The following is a 21,281-nucleotide window of genomic DNA, read 5'->3' as shown; positions in this document are numbered from 1 at the left end:
AAAATTCTTTTAAAAGCTTCCAGGCTGTTATGTGGAAGGCCTGATAACTTCAAAGTTAATTTCCCGCTTTTACTATTTTAGTTACTGGAAAATCCAAGCTGTTCCAAATGCTTCTAATATAAAAAATTATCAATGCATGTGCAGAGCTGTATATACATACTGTAGGCAGCATAATCTAAAGGCTCATCGTACTTGAAGACCAGTAAGTCTATGAAAAGGCAGTGACTTAATATCTAAAAGTTGGCCATGGGCCAATGTGTCCTACAAATATAGTCAAACTACAGTGAATGAAATTAATGGTTGGTTACCTCAGTTAGCTGAATGGCTAGTTTGTAATGTAGAGTAATATGAACAGTGCAGGTTGAATATCTATACCAGCTGAGGTTACTGTGAAGGATTTTCGTTCTCAACTGCTCTCTTCACCTGAGGCATGCCGTCCCTCACAATAAACACCAGTTTCCCCCTCCTACTCCACTCTCTCTTCCCCCCTCTAATGAAAGAGCAGCCATACAATCTGGTAGGACTATGGCAACTTTACTTGTATTAAGTAAAATAAGTTTCACAATATTGACTCCAATATACAGAACAAAATTTAAGAAACTAAACTATGACAAACAGAAAACATTGAATTCTGAAAGTCTGATATTTTGGTAGCACCATCACCAGAAATAAATAAGTACTACAGCTTTTTATATCATGTACATTTGAATCTAGTGACCACCACACATTTGTTCCTCCTAAAATGCAAAAACAGAAATCCTGATTTAATTAATTCTTACAATAGCACCTGAAAAGGGGTACACATCCCAAAAAGGATACACGTGATTACATGAGAGACGGTATGTATCTTCTAAGATTCCTTCTTCACTGATGTCCACAAATATTTTCTGACCACACACAGCACAAATGTCATCAGAGAGATTCTTGGATGGCAATCTACCAAAATTATAGAACTGTACATGGAAAAGCAATAGCAATTATTATGGAGCAAAATATGAAATTGATTTTATTTTAAAAAGAGATCACTCCCTTGCTAGACAAATATTACTTACTCCAATAGTGGAAGCCATATAGTCAGAGCAAATCTCAGCAAAATCTCTTCCCATAACGCCGTAATACAAGCCATAGAACAGCAAAATTACACCAAAATCCATGGAGTCTTCAGTCTTTATTCTATGTTCAATGAAAATGAAAATTAAGCCATCAGCTTTTCAGCTCCAGTGGTTGGTGCTCAAATGACAATATTTCTAATACATTATTAAACAAGGAACCATGTATCCTGAGCTGAATTTTTAAACTTTACCGAAGACAAAAAAAAATCACATGCCCCATTCCAGGCTCTGCCCTATAATTTTCACAAAATGTCCTTGATTGCTGTTACTTTAAAGTCAAGAAATACTGAAGTGATAAAGCCATGAGTTTCTTAATACCCCGCACCTATTTATAGGACATACAATAATTCCAAAGTCTTAACTACAGAAAACTTGTTTGGTGACACAAACTCTTAGATGAAACAAACTAATTATAACCGCTGCACTGACAAACCTGGACAATGAGTGAAAAACCACACCAAAAAGCATCAGCCACGAGTATATCGTACTACAATTTGATTAGGCAGAAAAAACTGAAGCCGATTCATTGAAAAGCAGCCTCATGAAACAATCGATGCTTCAATAAATTCTGTGGCTGAAATATGGGTAAAAATTAAACACTATGTTTTGCATTTATGAACAAAGGCATCATTTTAAATAGTTAATAAAGCATCTCAAAAATACCATACCTGAAGAATAAATTGAAGCCAAACATTGTGAACATTACTGCCAAATATCCCACAATGCCCACTGCATAACTTATTTTGTAGATGAGAAGAAACCACTTGTAGACCATCCTGTTGATTGAATATATAAAGGAAGATTCAGGAGTAAGTCTTCTACATTTTAACGTTGACAAACAAAAAAAGGCATGAACTTTACAAAGATCTGAACCCTTTAATTTTTGAAGTCTTAAAGCATTTACAATTTGCAGAATGAAGAAACAATTATTAAAGCTAATCCAAAAAAGGGCAAAACTTTATACGGTGTACAGGAGTTAAAAACAACAGCAAGCAACAGTGAATATCATCAGGTTGTGAGTGCATTACTATGCATTTGCATGATAAAATAGCAAAGGTGACAGATGTATAAAAGTTATTTACTGTCAATGGAATGGACAATGATTTGATACCAAAATAAAACAACCCAAATAAATAGAACTTGAAGAAAACAAAAGGGGTCGAAACTTATATCACATCTTTCTCAAATTCAGGATGTGTCAGATCATATAACAGTTGGAGACTTGCTTTGATGTGATTGTAAAATATGAAATGAGCCATGATTGAGGCTGAAAGAGTGAACTCTTACTCCCAAGACCAGGGGTCACCAACATTATACTTAATGACAGCTATTTCTGAATAATGAAAAATATTACGATGTACTAAAACATATATGGGAGTTATAGGAATTGATAGGATACATATTCAGCCATTACAGTTGAATTACAAAAATATACTGAAAATGAAGGAAAGTTGACAATGATCCTTATTTCAATGTGAAAAATGGCACTGCACGCTGTCCACAGTTGATGCAGCGTGTAACTTCAATGTAACTCCGATGAGGTCAATAAGATGCTGTCACTCAGGTGGGTTCAAATTTTGATTAGATGAATTTCAAGTTGGAAAGGACAAATTTTCAAAGTTAGGTAGAACCAAACAGGAAAGCCACTTTCACTGCTGCTTTGCGGAAGTCACTGGACTTTTTAGTAACCATGAGACTCCATAAATATATACCAGATTGTTTTGATTTCTATTGAATGTCCGTTTGAAAGTTGACAATCTCTGTTTCCAACTGAGACAATCAAGGTTAAACAGCATATTAACAGATTCAGAAATGTCACTTAGAGAGGATTCATTGAGCATGACCTTCAGAGTATCTAAAGTATCTTACAAAATATATGACATTGGTTCATCCTCCAACAACGTACTTTGTTTAACAATTGCTTGGGTTGCTATTCATGATGAAAAACAAATACAAACTTTCTCCCACAACTGCTCTTTTTCCTTTATTTCACTTGGCCTTCCCATTACTGCTGAAAAAGCTACAATCTTCATTCTTGCCCAATTCTTCCTCAGGAGTAAAGTCAACTCCATGTATGGATAAACCCTGGAATGCAGTTACTATTCCAGACATTAGGTTATACACTTGATGCACCCAATATAAAGGTAGGTATACATACTCCTTGCTAAAACCATTTATGAAAAATCCGTCATTCATGTTAGTCTATTGGTAAAGTCATGCCTTTCCCCAGCAAGCATCTTGAGTGGCTCCTGTATCTCCAAGTATAACCATAGGTTCACTTACTTGATTTCAGGAATGAGTTACTTTCCCTGCAACTCCCAAGCACCTTGTTTTAATTTCCTTGCACTGACAGCAGTGTTTATATTTGCTCTCTCAGCTGCAGTCAGAGCTATAGCTTAGTCCAGAGTGTTCTGAGGCAGGGCTTCTTTCTTCATACTGATCTTAAGTACCCCAAAACCCACACCTTCCAGCAATGTGCACAAAGGGGCCCCCACCTTGTGACAGTTAAAATTCTCAAGGCCTTTGGACATCACTTCCAACCTCACCACCTTCCTTTCTGACCAGAGGATGAGATCCTGCTGTCTTCCCAGCATTCCCTTCTCATCCCTGACGACTTCTCTTCCTTTCACCTTGCCACTTAACTTTTTCAGGTTTATACACTGACGAAATAAACTTGGATTTTTGGACCAGCTCATAGTAGTTCATTTTGTTGCTATCTTGCTTTTGCAAAATTCTTGTTTTTACAGGTTTTAAGGGTTCTTACTAATGTGGGGATTGAAGGTTTATGTTCTTTATGGACAACTACTTCACTAGGGGACTCAAATGTAGTCTCTATCTTTAACAACCTCATCCAATGATCAGCTATCTTGCTTTACCCTCTCAAATACTGTAGAAGTCTGCCTGTAAGCCGGAGGAAACAACTTGTTTGCTGTACAGTATGGAAACAGATCCTAAATTAATCTAGTCCCATTTGCCAGTATTTGGCCCATATCTATCCAAACCTTTCATGTACCTATCCAGACGCCTTTTAAATATTGTAATTGCACCTGCCTCCCCCACTTTCACTAGCAGCTCATTCCATAAACGCACCACCTTCTGTGTAAAAAAAGTTGCACCTCCGACTTCTTTTAGATCTTTCCCCTCCTACTGTAAAGCTATGCCTTCTAGTTTTGGACTCCCCTATCCTGTGAAAAAGGCAGGTCGATTCACTCCATTCATGTCCCATATGATGTTGTAAACCTCTAGAAGGTTACACCACAGCCTGCGACGCTCCAGGGAAAATAGCCCAAGCCTATGCAGCCTCTACCTATAGCTCAAACCCTGGCAACATCCTTTTCTGAACTCTTGAGTTCTTATAGCAAGGAGACCAGAATTGAATGCAGTATTCCAAAAGTGACCTAATCAACAATGACATTCCAACTCTTATACTTAATGCTCTGACCAATAAAGGCAAGTGTATGAAATGCCTTCTTCACTGTTCTGTCTACCTGGGACTCCATTTTCAAAAGAACAATGAACCCGCACCAGAAGGGCTCTATGATCGGCAACACTCCCTAAGGTTCTACCATTAAGTGTACAAAAGATTTGTCTTAAAAAAATGCACCACTTCAGATTTATCTAAATTAAGTTTGTAGACATCTTGTACAGCCTTTCATGCCATCTCAAACTATAGAAGCCTTCTTAGCAAGCAAGGCATAAACTTCATCAGCATCGCCCATTAGGCTGCTTGGCATGAGCAACAGCCAGTTTTCTTCTGGCCACCTCACCTGCCTTGATATTTTAATGAAATAAATACAAAATGAACACATACCCCACCTCACTAACCTTCTCATTCTCTGCAGAAAAATTAGTTTTAAAACAACAGATTTCTCTGCTGAAATTGGCTTTCTGAAAAACTTCAGCTAACTGTTTATTTTTGAAGATAAAGGTATCAGGTTTAGGATGTAATGGAGTCTGCTGCTTTGACCTTTCAGCACAAGTGATTACACCACTAATCATGCACGGTTGTTTCAAAAGGTCTTTCAGACAGTTTGCCGAGGACATACAATCTTGCGATGTGTTGTTCAATTTCTCATTCAAAAGAACAAATAGGTTTCACCCAAACCTATTTGGAGAGCTTTATTTTCAGAAACGGGAGATCAGCTGGACAGCTTGTATGACCTTTCCTCCAACTCAGCTTGTTCTTCATAGGCTTCACAATCTCAACTGCTAACCCAGCTTCCCTCCAACTCAACTGCTTGTTCATGAGCTTTTCTCCAATAAACCAGATAAAACAGGAACCTTTCCAAGCAGTCACTATTCAAAATAATTCCAGTAGGAAAGCAGTAATCAGCCATATGATTTCTTGGAGAGGTTGTTTAAGTATCGCCAATGCCCACTAAATTTCCAATGAAATTTCTTTTAAAGAAACTACTTCATGTACGTCTACAAAACTTGAAATAAATTCCTTCCTACAGAATCCTTTAAAACTTAAATTCTCTAAGTAATATTAAATATCTTCATAAAATGTGAAATACAATTTAAGAAAAGCAAGGTTTCACAGAAAGTATGAGATAATATTTGAAAACTTGCCTGCTTTTCCTCAAACAGTGTCACGTTAATCTAATAGATCACATGAAAGGCCAGCCAAAGCCTAGACTTAGCATCTCAAAAGAAAGACAGCATCCATTTAAAATGCAGCATTCTTTTGGTCCTGCATTAAAATATCACCCAGATTGGGATGCTTAAATCCTGGATTAAGGCTTCATTATCTGATTTAAAGACAAGAGTGCTGCTAAGTGAATTGTGACGGAAACAAGGAGATGATCAAATTTTTAAATATAGGAATTATTCTCAACAAGTGCATCACGCTGCTTTGGCACCACAAAGTGAAAATAAAGGTAGCTTACCATTTTGACAGTTTGAACTGCTCCAGAACCTCCCAATTTGACATTACTCCAGATTCTCAAATAGAAACAATTTAAAATACTGATAGGGATCATGCACATTGCACATTCAAACTTAAATATACAGGTCGTTCTTCTATAACGCAGTAGTTGCATTCCCGTGCGACACAGTGTTATGAAAAACTGCACAATATAAATAATGGGGCCTATAGGAAAAACAGGGTTGGGGCGAACCACCAAAAATATCAGTAAAAATCAAAACAAAAATAGTTAACCTAACAAAATATAGCACAATCTAAGTAAATCTTTAAATCACACAATTTAATGAGATAATACAGCAAATGTAACATTACAGTCACTGACTACGGCACTGTACCTTTCACCAAGCTCTTCACCAGAAAGGACACCTGCCGACTAACTACATGATACCGACGCGCAAGTCCAGTCGTCCTCAAGATTCTCCCCCAGTTTCAAATAAAGTTCCTTCTAAAGGTAGACTACAATGCCCAGTTACAAGCTGGTTTTCAAGGTTTGCAGAGCTGATTGCATTCCTGTTTTAGCTGAACACACTGAGGGTGCATTTTACACAGAGGATCCTGAGGCTGGATTTTGCTGTTCAGCTAGTGCAGGGGTTAGAATTGCAGTAACAGCAAACAGGAGTTTGCTTTATTAAAAGAAATAAGCCCGCAATTCATAAATCGCATTGCAACCAAATCACTTAATAAAAGTGCGTGATAGGAGAGCTACCTGTATTACAAAGTGTATTATCTAATAACTTGATACAGATGTAGGTTTGCTTGCTGAGCTGGAAGGTTCATTTTCAGACATTTCATTACCATACTAGGAAGCATCTTCAATGAGCCTCCAGACGTAGCACTGCTAGTATTTCCCGCTTTCTATTTCTCTGTTTGGGTTTCCTTGGGTTGGTGATGTCATTTCCTGTGGTGACACCATTTTCTGTCCCTTTTCTCAGGGGGTGGTAGATGGAGTCTAACTCGGTGTGTTTGTTGATAAAATTCTGTTTGGAATGCCATGCTTCTAGGAATTCTCGTGCATGTCTTTGTTTAGCTTGTCCTAGGATGGATGTATTGTCCCAGTCGAAATGGTATCCTTCCTTATCAGTATGTAAGAATACTAATGAGAAGGTCATGTCATTTTGTAGCTACTTGATGCTTACGTATCCTGGTGGCTAGTTTTCTGCCTGTTTGTCCAATGTAGCGTTTGTTACAGTTCTTGCATCGTATTTTGTAAATGACATTAGTTTTGCTTGTTGTCTGCATAGGGTCTTTCAAGTTCATTAGGTGCTGTTTAAGTGTGTTGGTGGGTTTGTGGGCTACCATGACAGTCATTTCTGAGAGGTCTTTGATGTAGGGGAGAGTGGCTAAGGTTTGTGGACCAGTTTTGTCTGCTTGTTTGACTTGGATCCCATTTACCATGCCCTGGAAAAAAAAAGGAAACGACATCACCAACCCAAGGAAACTTAAAAATATAAATAGAAAGGAAACACCAGCAGTGCTTCGTCCAGAGGCTCTCTGAAGACGTTACCAAGTATGGTGACGCAATGTCTGAAAATGAACCTTCCAGCTCAGCAAGCAAACCTATTAAGAAAGTAGGTATTAATGACCGCCTTAAAGGAGAACAGAAAGGCACAGAGGCAGTGGCTCTTAGAGCTTATGAACTGTGTAGTTGTTGGCATGGCTGCCAATGGTGAAGCAATGAATATCAGGAATGAACAGGTAGTTATATCTGGAAGAAAGCAGAGATTATTGTGGGCTGTAGGGCTGAAGGTGGTTAGGGAGGGACAATTGAGATCATGGGGTATCTGAAAAGAAGTTTGGCATGAGCATCAGTAATGACATAAATAAAAAATCATTCCTTATTGAAAGAGTCACCAGACTTAAAACATTAACTCTTTCTCCACAAATGCTGCCAGACCTGCTAAGTTTCTCCATGAATTTCTGTTTTTGTTTCTTTCAGAACTCCAACATCCAAATTCTTTGTTTTATTACTTATTGAACTTTAGGACAATTTGAGGTCACATGTTAGTAGATGCTCATTGCATGCTTCCAAACAATCCACCGACTTGAGGTACAATGTGATGGCCTTCTTCATTTAAATAACATCTTCACAAGTAATATATCTTACACTGATCACGATTGAGTGAAATCAAGATTTCAAATTCTGAGGCTATGTTCTTAAACTTGTGTAGTCAATGGGGTCTGGTCTGACTTTAACAGTGAAATATTTAAGAAAAACAATTCAATGAAACATCAAGAAAATTTTAAAAATTGAACAAAACATAACAATGTATCTGGTTTTCCTTAAACTCTTTAAAAATGAAATTTCATTGTTAGAATGTTGCATTTATATTTAACAGTCAGCAGCAATATTGTTCATCCTTGACTTCTAGAAAATCTGCCTACAAAAGATTTAGCAATCTCCAAGACAAGGATTACCATTTGCCTGATGGCAGTTAAACTGGTACAAAGTCATGGGATTTTCAGGAGCCCAGCAACAGTGATGTCAGTATGGAATGAAGGAGCTAACCACATTGAAACCATATTCACTGACAGTGAATCAGGAAATTAAAGCATTTAATTATCTTAAAATTTTAACTTAAATGCTGAGAGTGTAAAACAAATAAACTGAATGGACTAAGATAAAAGCCAACTTAAAAAGAATACTAATCGGAAATGTAATCTAATGGAGGAACGTGATGTGTTACATAATGTGAACTTTTCCTAGTCATTGAGGGTAGTTATCAACAACTATGAAGTTATGTTTCATTCAACAAGGTGTGACTTTTTCAAGGATATTTACAGCAAGATAGCGTATAAGTATAAACTTCAGTCAACTTGCAGAGTGTTTAAGGACTACACAGCAGTGATGGCTGCCAATGCATCCCAAGGAGATTATAATAATCATGGATAGTAACTTCTAGCTTTTCACTATTCTGCACATTTGCAGACAGAGAACCTGCTGTCCATATTGGAGAAGTAATGATGCAGAATGCTGACATTCCCATGTTCACATAGCTGCAAAGTTCAGACCATTGTTTCTGGATCATCTGTAGAACTGCGAAGGGCTGTTTAATTTCACATCAATTTAAAACTGTTGTTTTCAAAAACATCCCCAGACACACTTCATCATCAGTATCTCTAATCTCAAGTTTTATAACTCTTTCACCTGAAAATTAACCCTGAAAATCAAACACCTCTATTTTTGGTTGTGGATACACCTCCTATTGCACTCTGTTCATTAGCACTGTGATTATTTTTTATATTAGATTAGATTCCCTACAATGTGGAAACAGGCCCTTTGGCCCAAGTCCACACTGACCCTCCGGAAAGTAACCCATCCAGACCCATTTCCCTCTGACTAATGCACCTATCACTATGGACAATTTAGCATGGCCAATTCACCTGACCTGCACATCATTGGACTGTGGGAGGAAACCGGAGCACCCAGAGGAAGCCCACGCAGACACGGGGAGAATGTCTGTGTGGAGTTTGCACAGTCGCCAGAGACTGGAATCAAACCTGGGACCCTGATGCTGTGAGGCAGCAGTGTTAGCCACTGAGCCACCGTGCCGCAACATGCTTTCAAATGCAAATGCCCTAAATCCTCCTTAATATTCATATCCTTGAACATTTTGATCATCCACCTTATTACATCTTAGCTGCTTTGGTTCAGCTTCAACATTTTTTTTTAAACACATCTGTGAAAAGCCTCAACTATTTTTAGATGTTAAATATGCTATATTAATGTTTGTTGTGCAGTGAATCTAAAAGTCAGGTCTTCGAAAAATACATTAATCAGAAAAATATAAGGCATACAAGAATGTACTTACTTACATAGGAGTATGATTGGCCAAACTACAGTGGAAGTCATTAAACATTTTCACTTGACAGCTAATTCCTCTGCCATATTCTGGGTCATGGAAACACTTGCTTCACCAGATTTTCATTGCTTTTCTTCCCTGCTACTCTGCTGTCAGCATTTACACCTTCTCTGCACTCTATGTTTGTTTCTGTAAATTAGATTATCACTTCAATACAACCTGTACCATAATGACTCTACACTTTCATCGTCCATGCCCCAGCCCTCACCATATCATAAATCTTCCTTCTGTCGATTTTTGGCCCACCCCTCTCTTCTCTCTTTGGTCTTCCATCTACTTGAAAGCTGTTTATTGCCAACATCTTCCAAATTTTATGAAAATGTCATTTACCAGAATATCAACACTCTCCAGAGATGCTGCTTCACATTAAATGTTTCCAGCATATTTTGTTTTTATTTCAAATTCCTGCATCCATAGAATTTTGCTTTTGTTTAGCATTAACTATGATCACTTCCCTTCCAGAAATACCCACCTTGAAGAGGCTCTGCTTTTTTCTGGGACTGGACTTTTGTCTCTTATTGTTCACCTTCATTGCTCTCCACTTCCTTCTTTATGCTGAACATGGCTTTAAAACCTATTTTCATACTCATTTCTTTTCTTAGCAACTGCCAGCTCCAGCTTATTCCACACAGATTTCGGATTTAAATTTTGCCCAAGTATCAAATCCATCCTTAACTGCAGATATCTCCAACATTCAAGTGCAGTAAACAGGTGGGAAGGCAAACGTTATGTTGGCATTTAGGCTCTCGTGAAGGAAAAAAGAAGTGCATCAGGGCTTACAGCAAGAAAGGAGATTCTGGTGTGACTGCAGGCAGATTTCACTATTGGGTCCAGTATGTTTTGTGGGGAGAGAGGAGAGAGAGAGACTGGGAGCAACTAGGTGTAGTAGGGAATTTCAAGTCACTGTCGGAGGTGTAAGGGATCAAGTAGATGTAATGCAGGTAGGGGGTGGGCTCAAATGATGAGGCTTTTTTTGGGGGTAGGTCAGTTTAATCGTTATTCCTTGGTCAACTACCTTCTCCCAACCAATAATAACTGCAAACAAATCTCCAATTTAAACGGATTCTATGGAGAATCCAAGTGCAGGGGAACTGCCCACTGGAATAGTCAGTTTATCAGGTAGTTCCTTGGAATCTATAGTGGGGATTCTGTAGGGTACTGATGTGCATTTCCCACCAACACTACAAAAGCAATTATCTGGCCACTGGAAAATCCAAGTCAATTCCTCAGGATAAGGGACAGGCCATTGAGAAAAGGAGTTTCTTCACTCAGAGGATGGTAAACCTTTAGAATTCTTCATCCCAGAGCTCCGTGGAAGCTTAATCATTGAGCAGTATCAATTATTGAGATAGAAATTGGTATGTTTCTGGAGACTAATGACATTAAGGGTGATGTATATAGGGCTGGAAAATATAACATCAGCAATGATCTAGAATGGCAGGGCAGCGCACCCATGTTCCGATGTTTGCGCACAGGTGGGGAGAGAGAGAATAGATTCAGGCTTCAGTTCCATGTGATCAAATATCACGCCACAATTCCTCACTGCTCACACTGTGGTCTCCTCTACACAGGGGAGACAAAAGCTATGTTCTATTAGCAAAAATGACCAAGCTTCTAGTTTCCTGTTACTTCAACAACCCACTGTTCCCTGCCCAACATCTCTGTCCTGGGTCTGTTGCAGTGCTCTAGCGAGGGCCAACACAATCTGGAAGAACAGTATATTGTTTTCCTCGAGGATCCTGTAGCCTTCAGAACTTAATACTGAGTTCAATAATTTTAGAACCTGAACACCTTCCTCTTGTTCTTTACCCACTCCCCAGACACCTTGCCTCAACATGACATGATCTGCTTTCAGGGCAGCTAACCCATTTCCACCTACTTATGGTCCCCCATTATCAGCTTTTCTTTCTTTCTAGCTGACCATTACCCATCCCTTTATCCGCTTGTCTTTCTCTATCTGATATCTGTCTCCACCTACTCACTCACTTCACAACCTCTACCCTCCAACTCATCCTGCCTTCAGCACATATACTTTTTGCCAGCTATTAACAGTTTTGAAGACAGGTCACTGTTGACTCTGCTCTCTCTCCACAGATGTTGCTCTACCTGAGTTTCCCAAACTATTTCTGTTTTTGTTTGATATTTCCAGCACCTACAGTTCTTTGTTTTATTTGGGAGCCAGAAAAACCTGTAATTTGCTAATTCAGTAATTTCATGAAAACAAATGTGGAATCTCTAATTTAAAACTATGTTCAAGGTCTATCATATGGGGAGAAAACTTGACTAGAAAAGCACAGCCAGTCAGGCAGCATCTGAGAAGCAGGAGAAATTATGTTTTGGGCGCAAGTCCTTAATCAGGAATTATGCCTGAAAATGCCCACCTTATGCCCAAAACACAGATTCTCCTACTCCTTGGATGCTGCCTGACCGCCTGCACTTTTCCAGCGCCACACTCCTAGACTCTGATCTCCAGCATCTGCAGTCCTCACTTTCCCAGAGAAAAGTGTGCTGGATATGATTGTGAGCGTTAAGTGTTAAATATAAATCTGAGATTAAGATCTTGGGTGCTGAAGAAAAGGGTCATAAACTGCCTGGTTAAAATGTGTTCCAGCTTTGTAGATACGTGACAGAAACATAACATCAGGTCTGCAGAAGACCTGCCTATGGTGATAGAATGTGTGTGTATAAATGTCAATTTTTTTGAAAAGAGAATTTGTTGCTAACTAATGCCTGTTGTCTTGCACCAACTTAAATAGTGTGGTGTCTAGGAAATTAATTCTTTCCATGTGTGTTAACTATGGAGGATATTGATGAACCCTTCTAATAATTCTGCTGAATCCAACTATTCCTGTAACACAAATACACATTTATTGGGTGAATTGCCACCTTAAGTAAAAGGCTATCTGAAAACCAAAAGACTGCCTTTGAGAGCAAAAGAATTGTGCCCCTGAATAAAGACATTTCTTCCGATTGCTGCTTTACTATTGCCAACAGCTGGACTTTCTGGTCAGCAGTACCTGCTAAATTATCAAGATGTTTGAAACTCAACGTTAAGCTTTTCCAAGGCAGATTGTGGTTCCAGAACCTGAATAGTTAGCTCTTATAGGTCTTTTCATTGTTTGCTATGAATCCATTGCAGCTTTTACATGATTTTAATTAGAGTTAAAAGATCTCTTTCACGGAACATTATTCTTCTGCTTGCAATGGATGCTGCATGCTGTCAACGAGCTCAGTCAAAGTTGACAAAATCATACTTCTACCCTTTTCCAAAAAAAAAAGTACCTCCTAAAAAAAAATTTTAAAAAAACATTCATGGGATGTCAGTATTGTTGGCTGGGCCAACATTTATTGCCCATCCCTAATTGCTTCACTAGCTGTCACTAGTTTATCCAATGCACAGTCTAGTCAGGGACATCCTGTTTTCTATGTGACCTGGTAAGGGCAAGTCTCTCTCCATCATTGGTGAACCTGCAAAGTGGGCTATGGTGTCAGAAACATTCCTTTCTTTCTAACCAATTATTATGCTGATTTCCTCTCTCAAGTTGATTCATCTCCATGGACTTCAGATTTACAGAGGTCTGTTACTCATTGTGGCCTACTGATTGCTCCCTCTTGCTTGCTGTGTACCCTGCCACTGCTCCTATGCTTTTTTTTTTACAGCTTCTGTACATCTCTCCATTTCTGTGGTTCAGTGCCCAAATGACACTGGAAGTCCAACATTTGCTGCCCTCAACTACTGTTGAGCATTACTCCCTCACTTCTGGGTTCAGAAAGCTGGCCTGGCCTAATGGCTTCTCCCATATTACTATTGCGTTTCACTGTCAGCTCTTACAACCACTCACCTCTGGTTCTATAGGTCTAATTACCATTGCTACTATATACTAATATGCTTTCTACCTTCTATAGTGAACGGTAACAAACTTTATTGAACATTACTGTATACAGGAGATGGTAAGAAGGGCCATATCCCCAGTCCCATAGATCCAGGCTCGAGTTCCATGTGATCTAGCATCACTATGACACTGTTCCATTTGCACACGTTCAGTAGCTATCCTCAGCAAAGGTACAACTCCCATACACCTATCCCTCTCTGGAGATCTTTTCCATTCTCCAGGGCCCCAAACACTCAGTTCAGCTAAATAAAAAAGGTTTGCTTATTCAGCTATCAATTCACTGAACAATACTGATTGTACAAGATGTGGTCTCCTCTACATTGGGAAGATTAAACACAGATGGTAGGACTGTTCTGGTGCATACCTTGGTTCAGTCTTCATGCATGAAGCAGAGCTTCTGGCAAACAAATGTAGCTGAAGACCGATGTCTTGAGTTTGGACAGTGAGAGTTGGGGGAGTGGAAAAGGTGACGTGTTTGTTTGCACTTGTCCTTTCAGCTATCCTGCCTGTAGGAATGAGCTCTTCCTCCACTACAGGAAAGACAGATGGCAGATAGCAGCAGTCCTGCAATGCAGTGAACATGCCAGTCCAACACAATGTTTAAGTGGTAGGAGAGTATTTCTCATACCTTTTTGGACTTCCTTTTTGATTAAAGATTCAGAGCCATTACAATAAGCTGATACAAACCATTTCTTTTGTTTTTAAAAAGGGAAGGAACTAAAGAGCTAAACAGAGGTCATGACAGCAGAGACCGTACAATGCCCCTTGTGTACTATGTGGCAAATCACAGAAGTTTCAGTTATAGAGTCATAGAGACGTACAGCATGGGAATAGACCCTTCAGTCCAACCAGTCCATGCTGACCAGATATCCCAACCCAATCTAGACCCGCCTGCCAGCACCTGGCCCATATCCCTCCAAACCCTTCCTATTCATACACCATCCAAATGCCTCTTAAATGTTGCAATTGTACCAGCCTCCACCACTTCCTCTGGCAGCTCATTCCATACACGTAACACCCTCTGTGAAAAGGTTGCCCCTTAGGTCTCTTATATCTTTCCCCTCTCACCCTAAACCTATGCCCTCTAGTTCTGGACTTCCCAACCCCAGGGAAAAGACATTGTCTATTCATCCTATCCATGCCCCTCAATTTTGTTAACCTCTATAAAGGTCACCCCTCAGCCTCCGAAACTCCAAGGAAAACAACTCAAATCCTCCAACCCTAGCAACATCCTTGTAATTTTTTTCTGAACTCTTTCAAGTTTCACAACATCTTTCTGATAGGAAGGGGACCAGAATTGCATGCAATATTCCAACAGTGGCCTAACTAATGTCCTGTACAGTCGCAACATGACTTCCTAACTCCTGTACTCAATACTCTGATCAATAAAAGAAAGCATAACAAACTCCTCCTTCAGTATCCTATCTACCTGCGACTTCACTTTCAAGAAGCGATGAACCTGTACTCCGCAGTCTCTTTGTTCAGCAACACTATCTAGGACCTTATCATTACATGTATAAGTCCTGCCAAGATTTGTTTTCCCAAAATGCAGCACCTCACATTTATCTGAATTAAACTCCATCTGCCACTCCTCAGCCCATTGGGCCATCTGGTCAAGATCCTGTTGTAATCTGAGGTAACCTCCTTCACTGTCCACTACTCCTCAAATTTTGGTGTCATCTGCAAACTTACTAACTGTACGTCTTATGCTTGCATCCAAATCATTTATAGAAATGACAAAAAGTAGAGGACCCAGCACTGATCCTTGTGGCACTCCACTGGTCACAGGCCTCCAGTCTGAAAAACAACCCTCCACCACCACCCTGTCTTCTTCGAGACATTTTGTATCCAAATGGCTAGTTCTCCTATCTAATCTCATGGTTAGATTCTCCATGAGGTCTAACCTTGCTAACCAGTCTCCCATAGTGACCATGCATGCAAGAAGTGTCGAGCTGCAGCTACTGGCTAACAGCATTTCAGAGCTACCGGTGAATTGACCATGAAGCAACCACAATACTGTGTCATGGATAGCACGTTCAGTGAGGTGCTCATACCAAAGGTAAAGAAAAAGGGCATGGGTGACTATTGGGCCAGATTAGAGGGCAGAAAGCAGGCAATGCAGGAGTCCCCTGCAGTCATCTCACTTTTAAGGATATATAGTTTTGGATACTGGTGGGGGAGATTGACCGTGCAGGACAAAACAATTGCAGCCAAATTCGTGGCATAATGGGAGGATCAACTGTACAAGAGGGAATGAAGAATGGCAGGGCTAGTGGTGGGGGATTCAGTTGTTAGGGGAACAGACAGGAATAGATAGCTCTAAAGTGGGCTACTACAGGACACGTTATTTCCTTGGTACCAGGATCAGGCTGTCACTGGCTAACAGGGCATCCTGAAATGGAGAAGGCAAACAGGTCGAGGTACACACAGATAGAAAAGGGATGAGGTTCTGCCAGTAGAACTTGGGGAACTACGAGGTCAATCAAAAAAAAACAGGATCTCAAAAGGAAGTAATCTCTGGATTGATTCTGGTTCCATGTCAAAGTAGAGAAGTAACTTGGCAGAAGGGTGGGATCCAGAGAAAAGGCTCAGCACGGGGAGACGCAGAGCCAAAATTAGAAACAGTAAGCGAGTCAGGGAGGCATAGGAAGTACAGGCCAGTTAAGGCAAAAGGGAATTTGGCAAGAAAGAAGTGTAACCCTGGCTGCTGAGTGAGGTAAGCAATGGAAGAGAGGCACTGGCAATTTTCAATTCCTCTCTGACCACTGCAGAAGTGCCAGAGGACTGGAGAAGTGCCATGTGGTACTGTTATTCAAGAAGGGAGGGAGGAATAAACCAAACAACTACAAGTCACTCAGACTAACCTCAGTGCTGGCGAAACTATTGCATGGAATTTTGAGGTCCAAAATTAATCTACACTTAAACTATTCAAGAACAGTCAACATGGTTTTATTAAGGTGAGGTCATGTCTGGCCAATTTGATTGAATTTTTCAAAGTAGTTATTGCGTGTGTAGAGGGCAATGCATTTCATGTATTCTACTTGGACTTCTTCAAGGGTTTTGATAAGGCTCATATCGGAGACTGATAGCAAAGCTAAGAGTCTATGGAATTCAAGGAAATTTGGCAAATTGGATCCACAACTGACTGAAAGCAGGAAGGTGATGGTTGAGAGGAGTTTGTGACTAGAAGCCAGTGTCCAGCGAGGTCCTGTAGGAATGTCTGTTGGGCCTTTGCTGTTTGTGGTAAATATAAATAATTTATATTTGAACGTAGAATGATTGCTCAGTAAGTTCACTGATGTTACAAAAACTGATGGGGTAATAAATATTGAGGTAGATAACCTCAGATTACAGGAGTATATAGATAGTCTGGTCAGATGGACTGCTCAGTGACAAATGTAATTTAGTCCAGATAAGCGGGAAATGATGCAGTTGGGCTGGACAAAAAAGGCAAGTAAATATATGAACAATGGGACCCTGGGGAGCACTGAGGATCAGAGGGACTTCGCTATCCATGTCCACCAGTCCTTTAATGTAATGGAACAAGTAGATAAAATGATTAACATCATATGGGAAACCAGACTTCATTAGACAAGGCACAAATTCTAACAGCAGGGATATTATACTAGAACCGTATAAAACATTCAAGTACAGTATTCTTTGCCATTCTCAACATATTATAGGAGAGCTGAAAAATGTGTTGCTGGAAAAGCACAGGTCAGGCAGCATCCAAGGAGCAGGAGAATCGACATTTCGGGCATAAGCCCTTCTTCAGGAATGAGAGTGTGCCAAGCAGGCGAAGATAAAAGGTAGGGAGGTGGGACTTGGGGAGGGGCGTTAGGAATCCGATAGGCAGAAGGAGGTTAAGGTGAGGGTGATAGGGCGGAGAGGGTGTGGGGGCAGAGAGGTCGGGAAGAAGATTGCAGGTCAAGAAGGCGGTGCTGAGTCCGAGGGTTGGGACTGAGATAAGGTGGGGGGAGGGGAAATGAGGAAGCTGGAGAAATCTGCATTCATCTCTTGTGATTGGAGGGTCCCTAGGTGGAAGATGAGGCACTCTTCCTCCAGGTGTCGTGGTGGCGATGGAAGAGGCAAAGGACCTGCATGTCCTTGGCGGAGTGGGAGGGGGAGTTAAAGTGTTCAGTCACGGGGTGGTTGGGTTGCTTGGTGCGGGTGTCCCAGAGGTGTTCTCTGAAATGCTCCACAAGTAGGCAGCTGTCTCCCCAATGTAGAGGAGGCCACATCGGGTGCAGCGGATGCAGTAAATTGTGTGCGTGGAGGTGCAGGTGAATTTGTGATGGATATGAAAGGATCCCTTGGGGCCTTGGAGGGAAGTGAGAGGGGAGGTGTGGGCACACGTTTTGCATTTCTTGCGGTTGCAGGGGAAGGTGCCGGGAGTGGAGGTTGGGTTGGTGGGGGGGTGTGGACCTGACGAGGGAGTCACGGAGGGAGTGGTCTTTCCGGAATGCTGATCGGGGAGAGGAGGGAAATATATCCTTGGTGGTGGGGTCTGTTTGGAGGTGGCGGAAATGACGAAGGATGATACGATGTATCTGGAGGTTGGTTGGGTAATAGCTGAGGACCAGTGGGGTTTTGTCCTGGTGGCAATTGGAGGGGCGGGGTTCAAGGGCAGAGGTGCGGGAAGTGGAGGAGATGCGGTGGGGAGCATCGTCAACCATGTCGGAGGGGAAATTGCGGTCTTTGAAGGAGGAGGCCATCTGGGTTGTTCAGTATTGGAATTGGTCCTCCTGGGAGCAGATGCGGTGGAGGCAAAGGAATTGGGAATATGGGATAGTGTTTTTACAAGGGGCAGGGTGGGAGGAGGTGTAATTTAGGTAGCTGTGGGAGTCAGTCGGTTTATAGTCAATGTCCGTGTTGAGTGGGTCGCCCGGGATAGAAATGGAGGGGTCTAGGAAGGGGAGGGAGGAGTCTGAGGCGGTCCAGATAAATTGGAGGTCGGGGTGGAAGGTGTTAGTAAAGTGGATGAACTGTTCAACTGCCTTATGGGAGCACAAGGTAGCGCCAATGCAATCATCGATGTAGCGGAGGAAAAGGTGGGGGGGTGGTGCCAGTGTAGCCGCACCAACCAACCCAACCGTCCCGCGGCTGAACACTAACTCCCCCTCCCACTCAACCAAGGACATGCAGATCCTTGGCCTCCTCCATCGCCAGACCATGGCAACACGACGCCTGAAGGAAGAGTGCCTCAGCTTCCACCTAGGAACCCTCCAATCACAAGGGACGAATGCAGATTTCTCCAGCTTCCTCACTTCCCCTCGCCCCACTTTATCTCAGTCCCAACCCTCTGACTCAGCACCGCCTTCTTGACCTGCAATCTTCTTCCCAACCTCTCTGCCCCCACCCCCTCTCTGGCCTATCACTCTCACCTTAACCTTCTGTCCCCTATCGCATTCCCAACGCCCCTCCCCGGCACACCTTCCTCATTCCTGAAGAAGGGCCTATGCCCGAAACGTCAATTCTCCTGCTCCTTGGATGCTGTCTGACCTGCTGCGCTTTTCCAGCAACACATTTTTCAGCTATGATCTCCAGCATCTGCAGTCCTCACTTTCTCCTATATTATAGGAGGGAAACGATTGCACTAAAGATGCAGAGAAGATTTACCAGCATGTTGCTAGGGTTGGACATTTTTAATTATGAAGAAAGATTAGATAATGGGGGATGTGTTCTTTGGGCATGACAAAGATGTATAAAAATGAGGGGCATCAGGTAGATGAGGAGACCTTTCTCCTCAATGGAGAGATCAATGACCAGGGAGCATTAGGTTAAAGCTGAAGGACAGGAGATTTATGGGGATGTGAGGAAAAGAGGTGAGTGGGAATCATGAACTCTCTAGCTGAAAGGGTGGTAGAGGGCAGAAACCCTTAAAACACTCAGGTAGTATTTAGATATGATCTTGCCATGCCAAAGTATGAAAGGCTATATTCTGTGCCATAGATCTGACTCTTCCAGCCAAGTACCACTGATTCTCTATCTCTCACACACATTGATATCTCGTCTTCCTCATGGCTTGTTTGAAGCTCAATACAAGCTTGGGAAACAGCACCCTCTGTCTATTAGGTACTCTGCAGCCCTCTAGCCTTAGAGAGGTTAACAACCTCAGACTTTAACCAATATCCCCATTTTATCTTGGAAGAATTGGTGTAGATGTAAGCTTGTAATTAGTGTAAGGCTGATCTATGGATTCAGAGTCACTGGGGTGGTCCACAAACAGTTGTGAGTAAAATCAATAATACTCAAATTTAGGAGCAAGTCAATCAAATTTATTAAATCAAAAGATTTTGGGAGGGGCAGTGTGATTCTGACCCTAACCATGGGACTTAAGCACACCATGTCTCCCCAATCAACATGTACAGCTGTCTTTATATTTGAGTTCTGTTTTTATTCTCCTTCCAAAATGAGCAAATAAAGACTGATGTAAAATATCTGTTCAACTCCTCTGCCATTTCCTTGATCCTAAAAACAGTACTCCCACACTCTTCACTAATGTTCACTTTGACCATGCTTTTATATTCCTTGCTAATTGAATTTCAACATTACACTTAACAACAGCAGTGTGTACTATCTACAGAGTGGTGGTGATGAAGGGAGTGGATGTTTGTGAGTGTGGGGTCAATCCATTTTTCTCTGCCTGTTATTGTAGTAGTCCTCCTTTGCTGGATTCTGAATTTATCTCAGTCTTCAGGGCGATCACTGACTTTTGCATCTTTACATGCTTCTCCTTTCAACTTAATACTCTTTATTTCCTTGGTTAGCCATGGTTGGTCTATCCCTCGGTCTTACCTGCTTACTGGGATATACTTTTGCTGAGAATCATGATTTACCTCATACCCTGCCACTTCTTGCTTTCCATCTTTCCAGCTAATTTTCCCATCCAATGCATTTTAGCTAACTATCCTTATTTCAGTCTAATTACTCAAACTAAATATTAAAGTGTCATGTTATGTGCACAACTTCTTCAGGGATCTTTTACTGAGGTCATTTATTAAATATGCCTCAATCACCCATTGCCAGGTTTATGATAGCCTGTTCCCTGGTTGGCTCCATGACATATTGCTCCAAGAAATACTCTCATAGCTACACTTTCTAACTTGATTAACCCAATCAACATGAAGATTAAAGTCACTCATAATTATAGCTCTATCTTTTTAGATGCTTCTATGGCTTTTTTTTTCCTTGCCTGTTGCTAGCTGCTCTTAAAGCTGATGGTGGATTGCAGTGGTTCAACAGGGCAGTTATGTGCTGCAGATTGATCCGTAATGCGCCTAAGGAGGGAAGTCCAGGATTTTGACCCAGCACCAGTGAAGAATGGTCATGTAGTTCCAAGTCAGGATGGTGAATGCCTTGGAGGGTAACTTGCAGCTTGTTGTCTTCCACATATCTGCTGACCTCGTCCTTCAAGGTAAAAGTGGTTCTGAGCTTGGAAGGTGCTGTTCAAGGATCTTTGGTGAATTTCAGCTTCACATTTAACAGC

General features: G+C 41.2%; 1 protein-coding gene across 3 annotated transcripts in view; it reads right to left on the bottom strand.

Moving 5' to 3' along the window:
* Positions 1-21,281, bottom strand: part of LOC140477092 (RING finger protein 175) — a 53,474-nt gene that overhangs the window by 15,843 nt on the left and 16,350 nt on the right. For all 3 annotated transcript variants that reach the window (XM_072570805.1, XM_072571616.1, XM_072571803.1), the window contains exons 5-7: positions 1,781-1,888; positions 1,053-1,173; positions 820-953 (exon numbers count right to left, since the gene is read on the bottom strand). In XM_072570805.1, coding sequence (XP_072426906.1) covers positions 820-953; positions 1,053-1,173; positions 1,781-1,888 — 363 coding nt within the window. The remainder of the gene's footprint in view (positions 1-819; positions 954-1,052; positions 1,174-1,780; positions 1,889-21,281) is intronic.

This window comes from Chiloscyllium punctatum, chromosome 1 (genome assembly GCF_047496795.1).
Source record: "Chiloscyllium punctatum isolate Juve2018m chromosome 1, sChiPun1.3, whole genome shotgun sequence".
Taxonomy (NCBI): Eukaryota; Metazoa; Chordata; class Chondrichthyes; order Orectolobiformes; family Hemiscylliidae; genus Chiloscyllium; species Chiloscyllium punctatum.
Note: the sequence above shows the minus strand (reverse complement) of the source record. Positions and strands in the feature narration are given on the sequence as shown.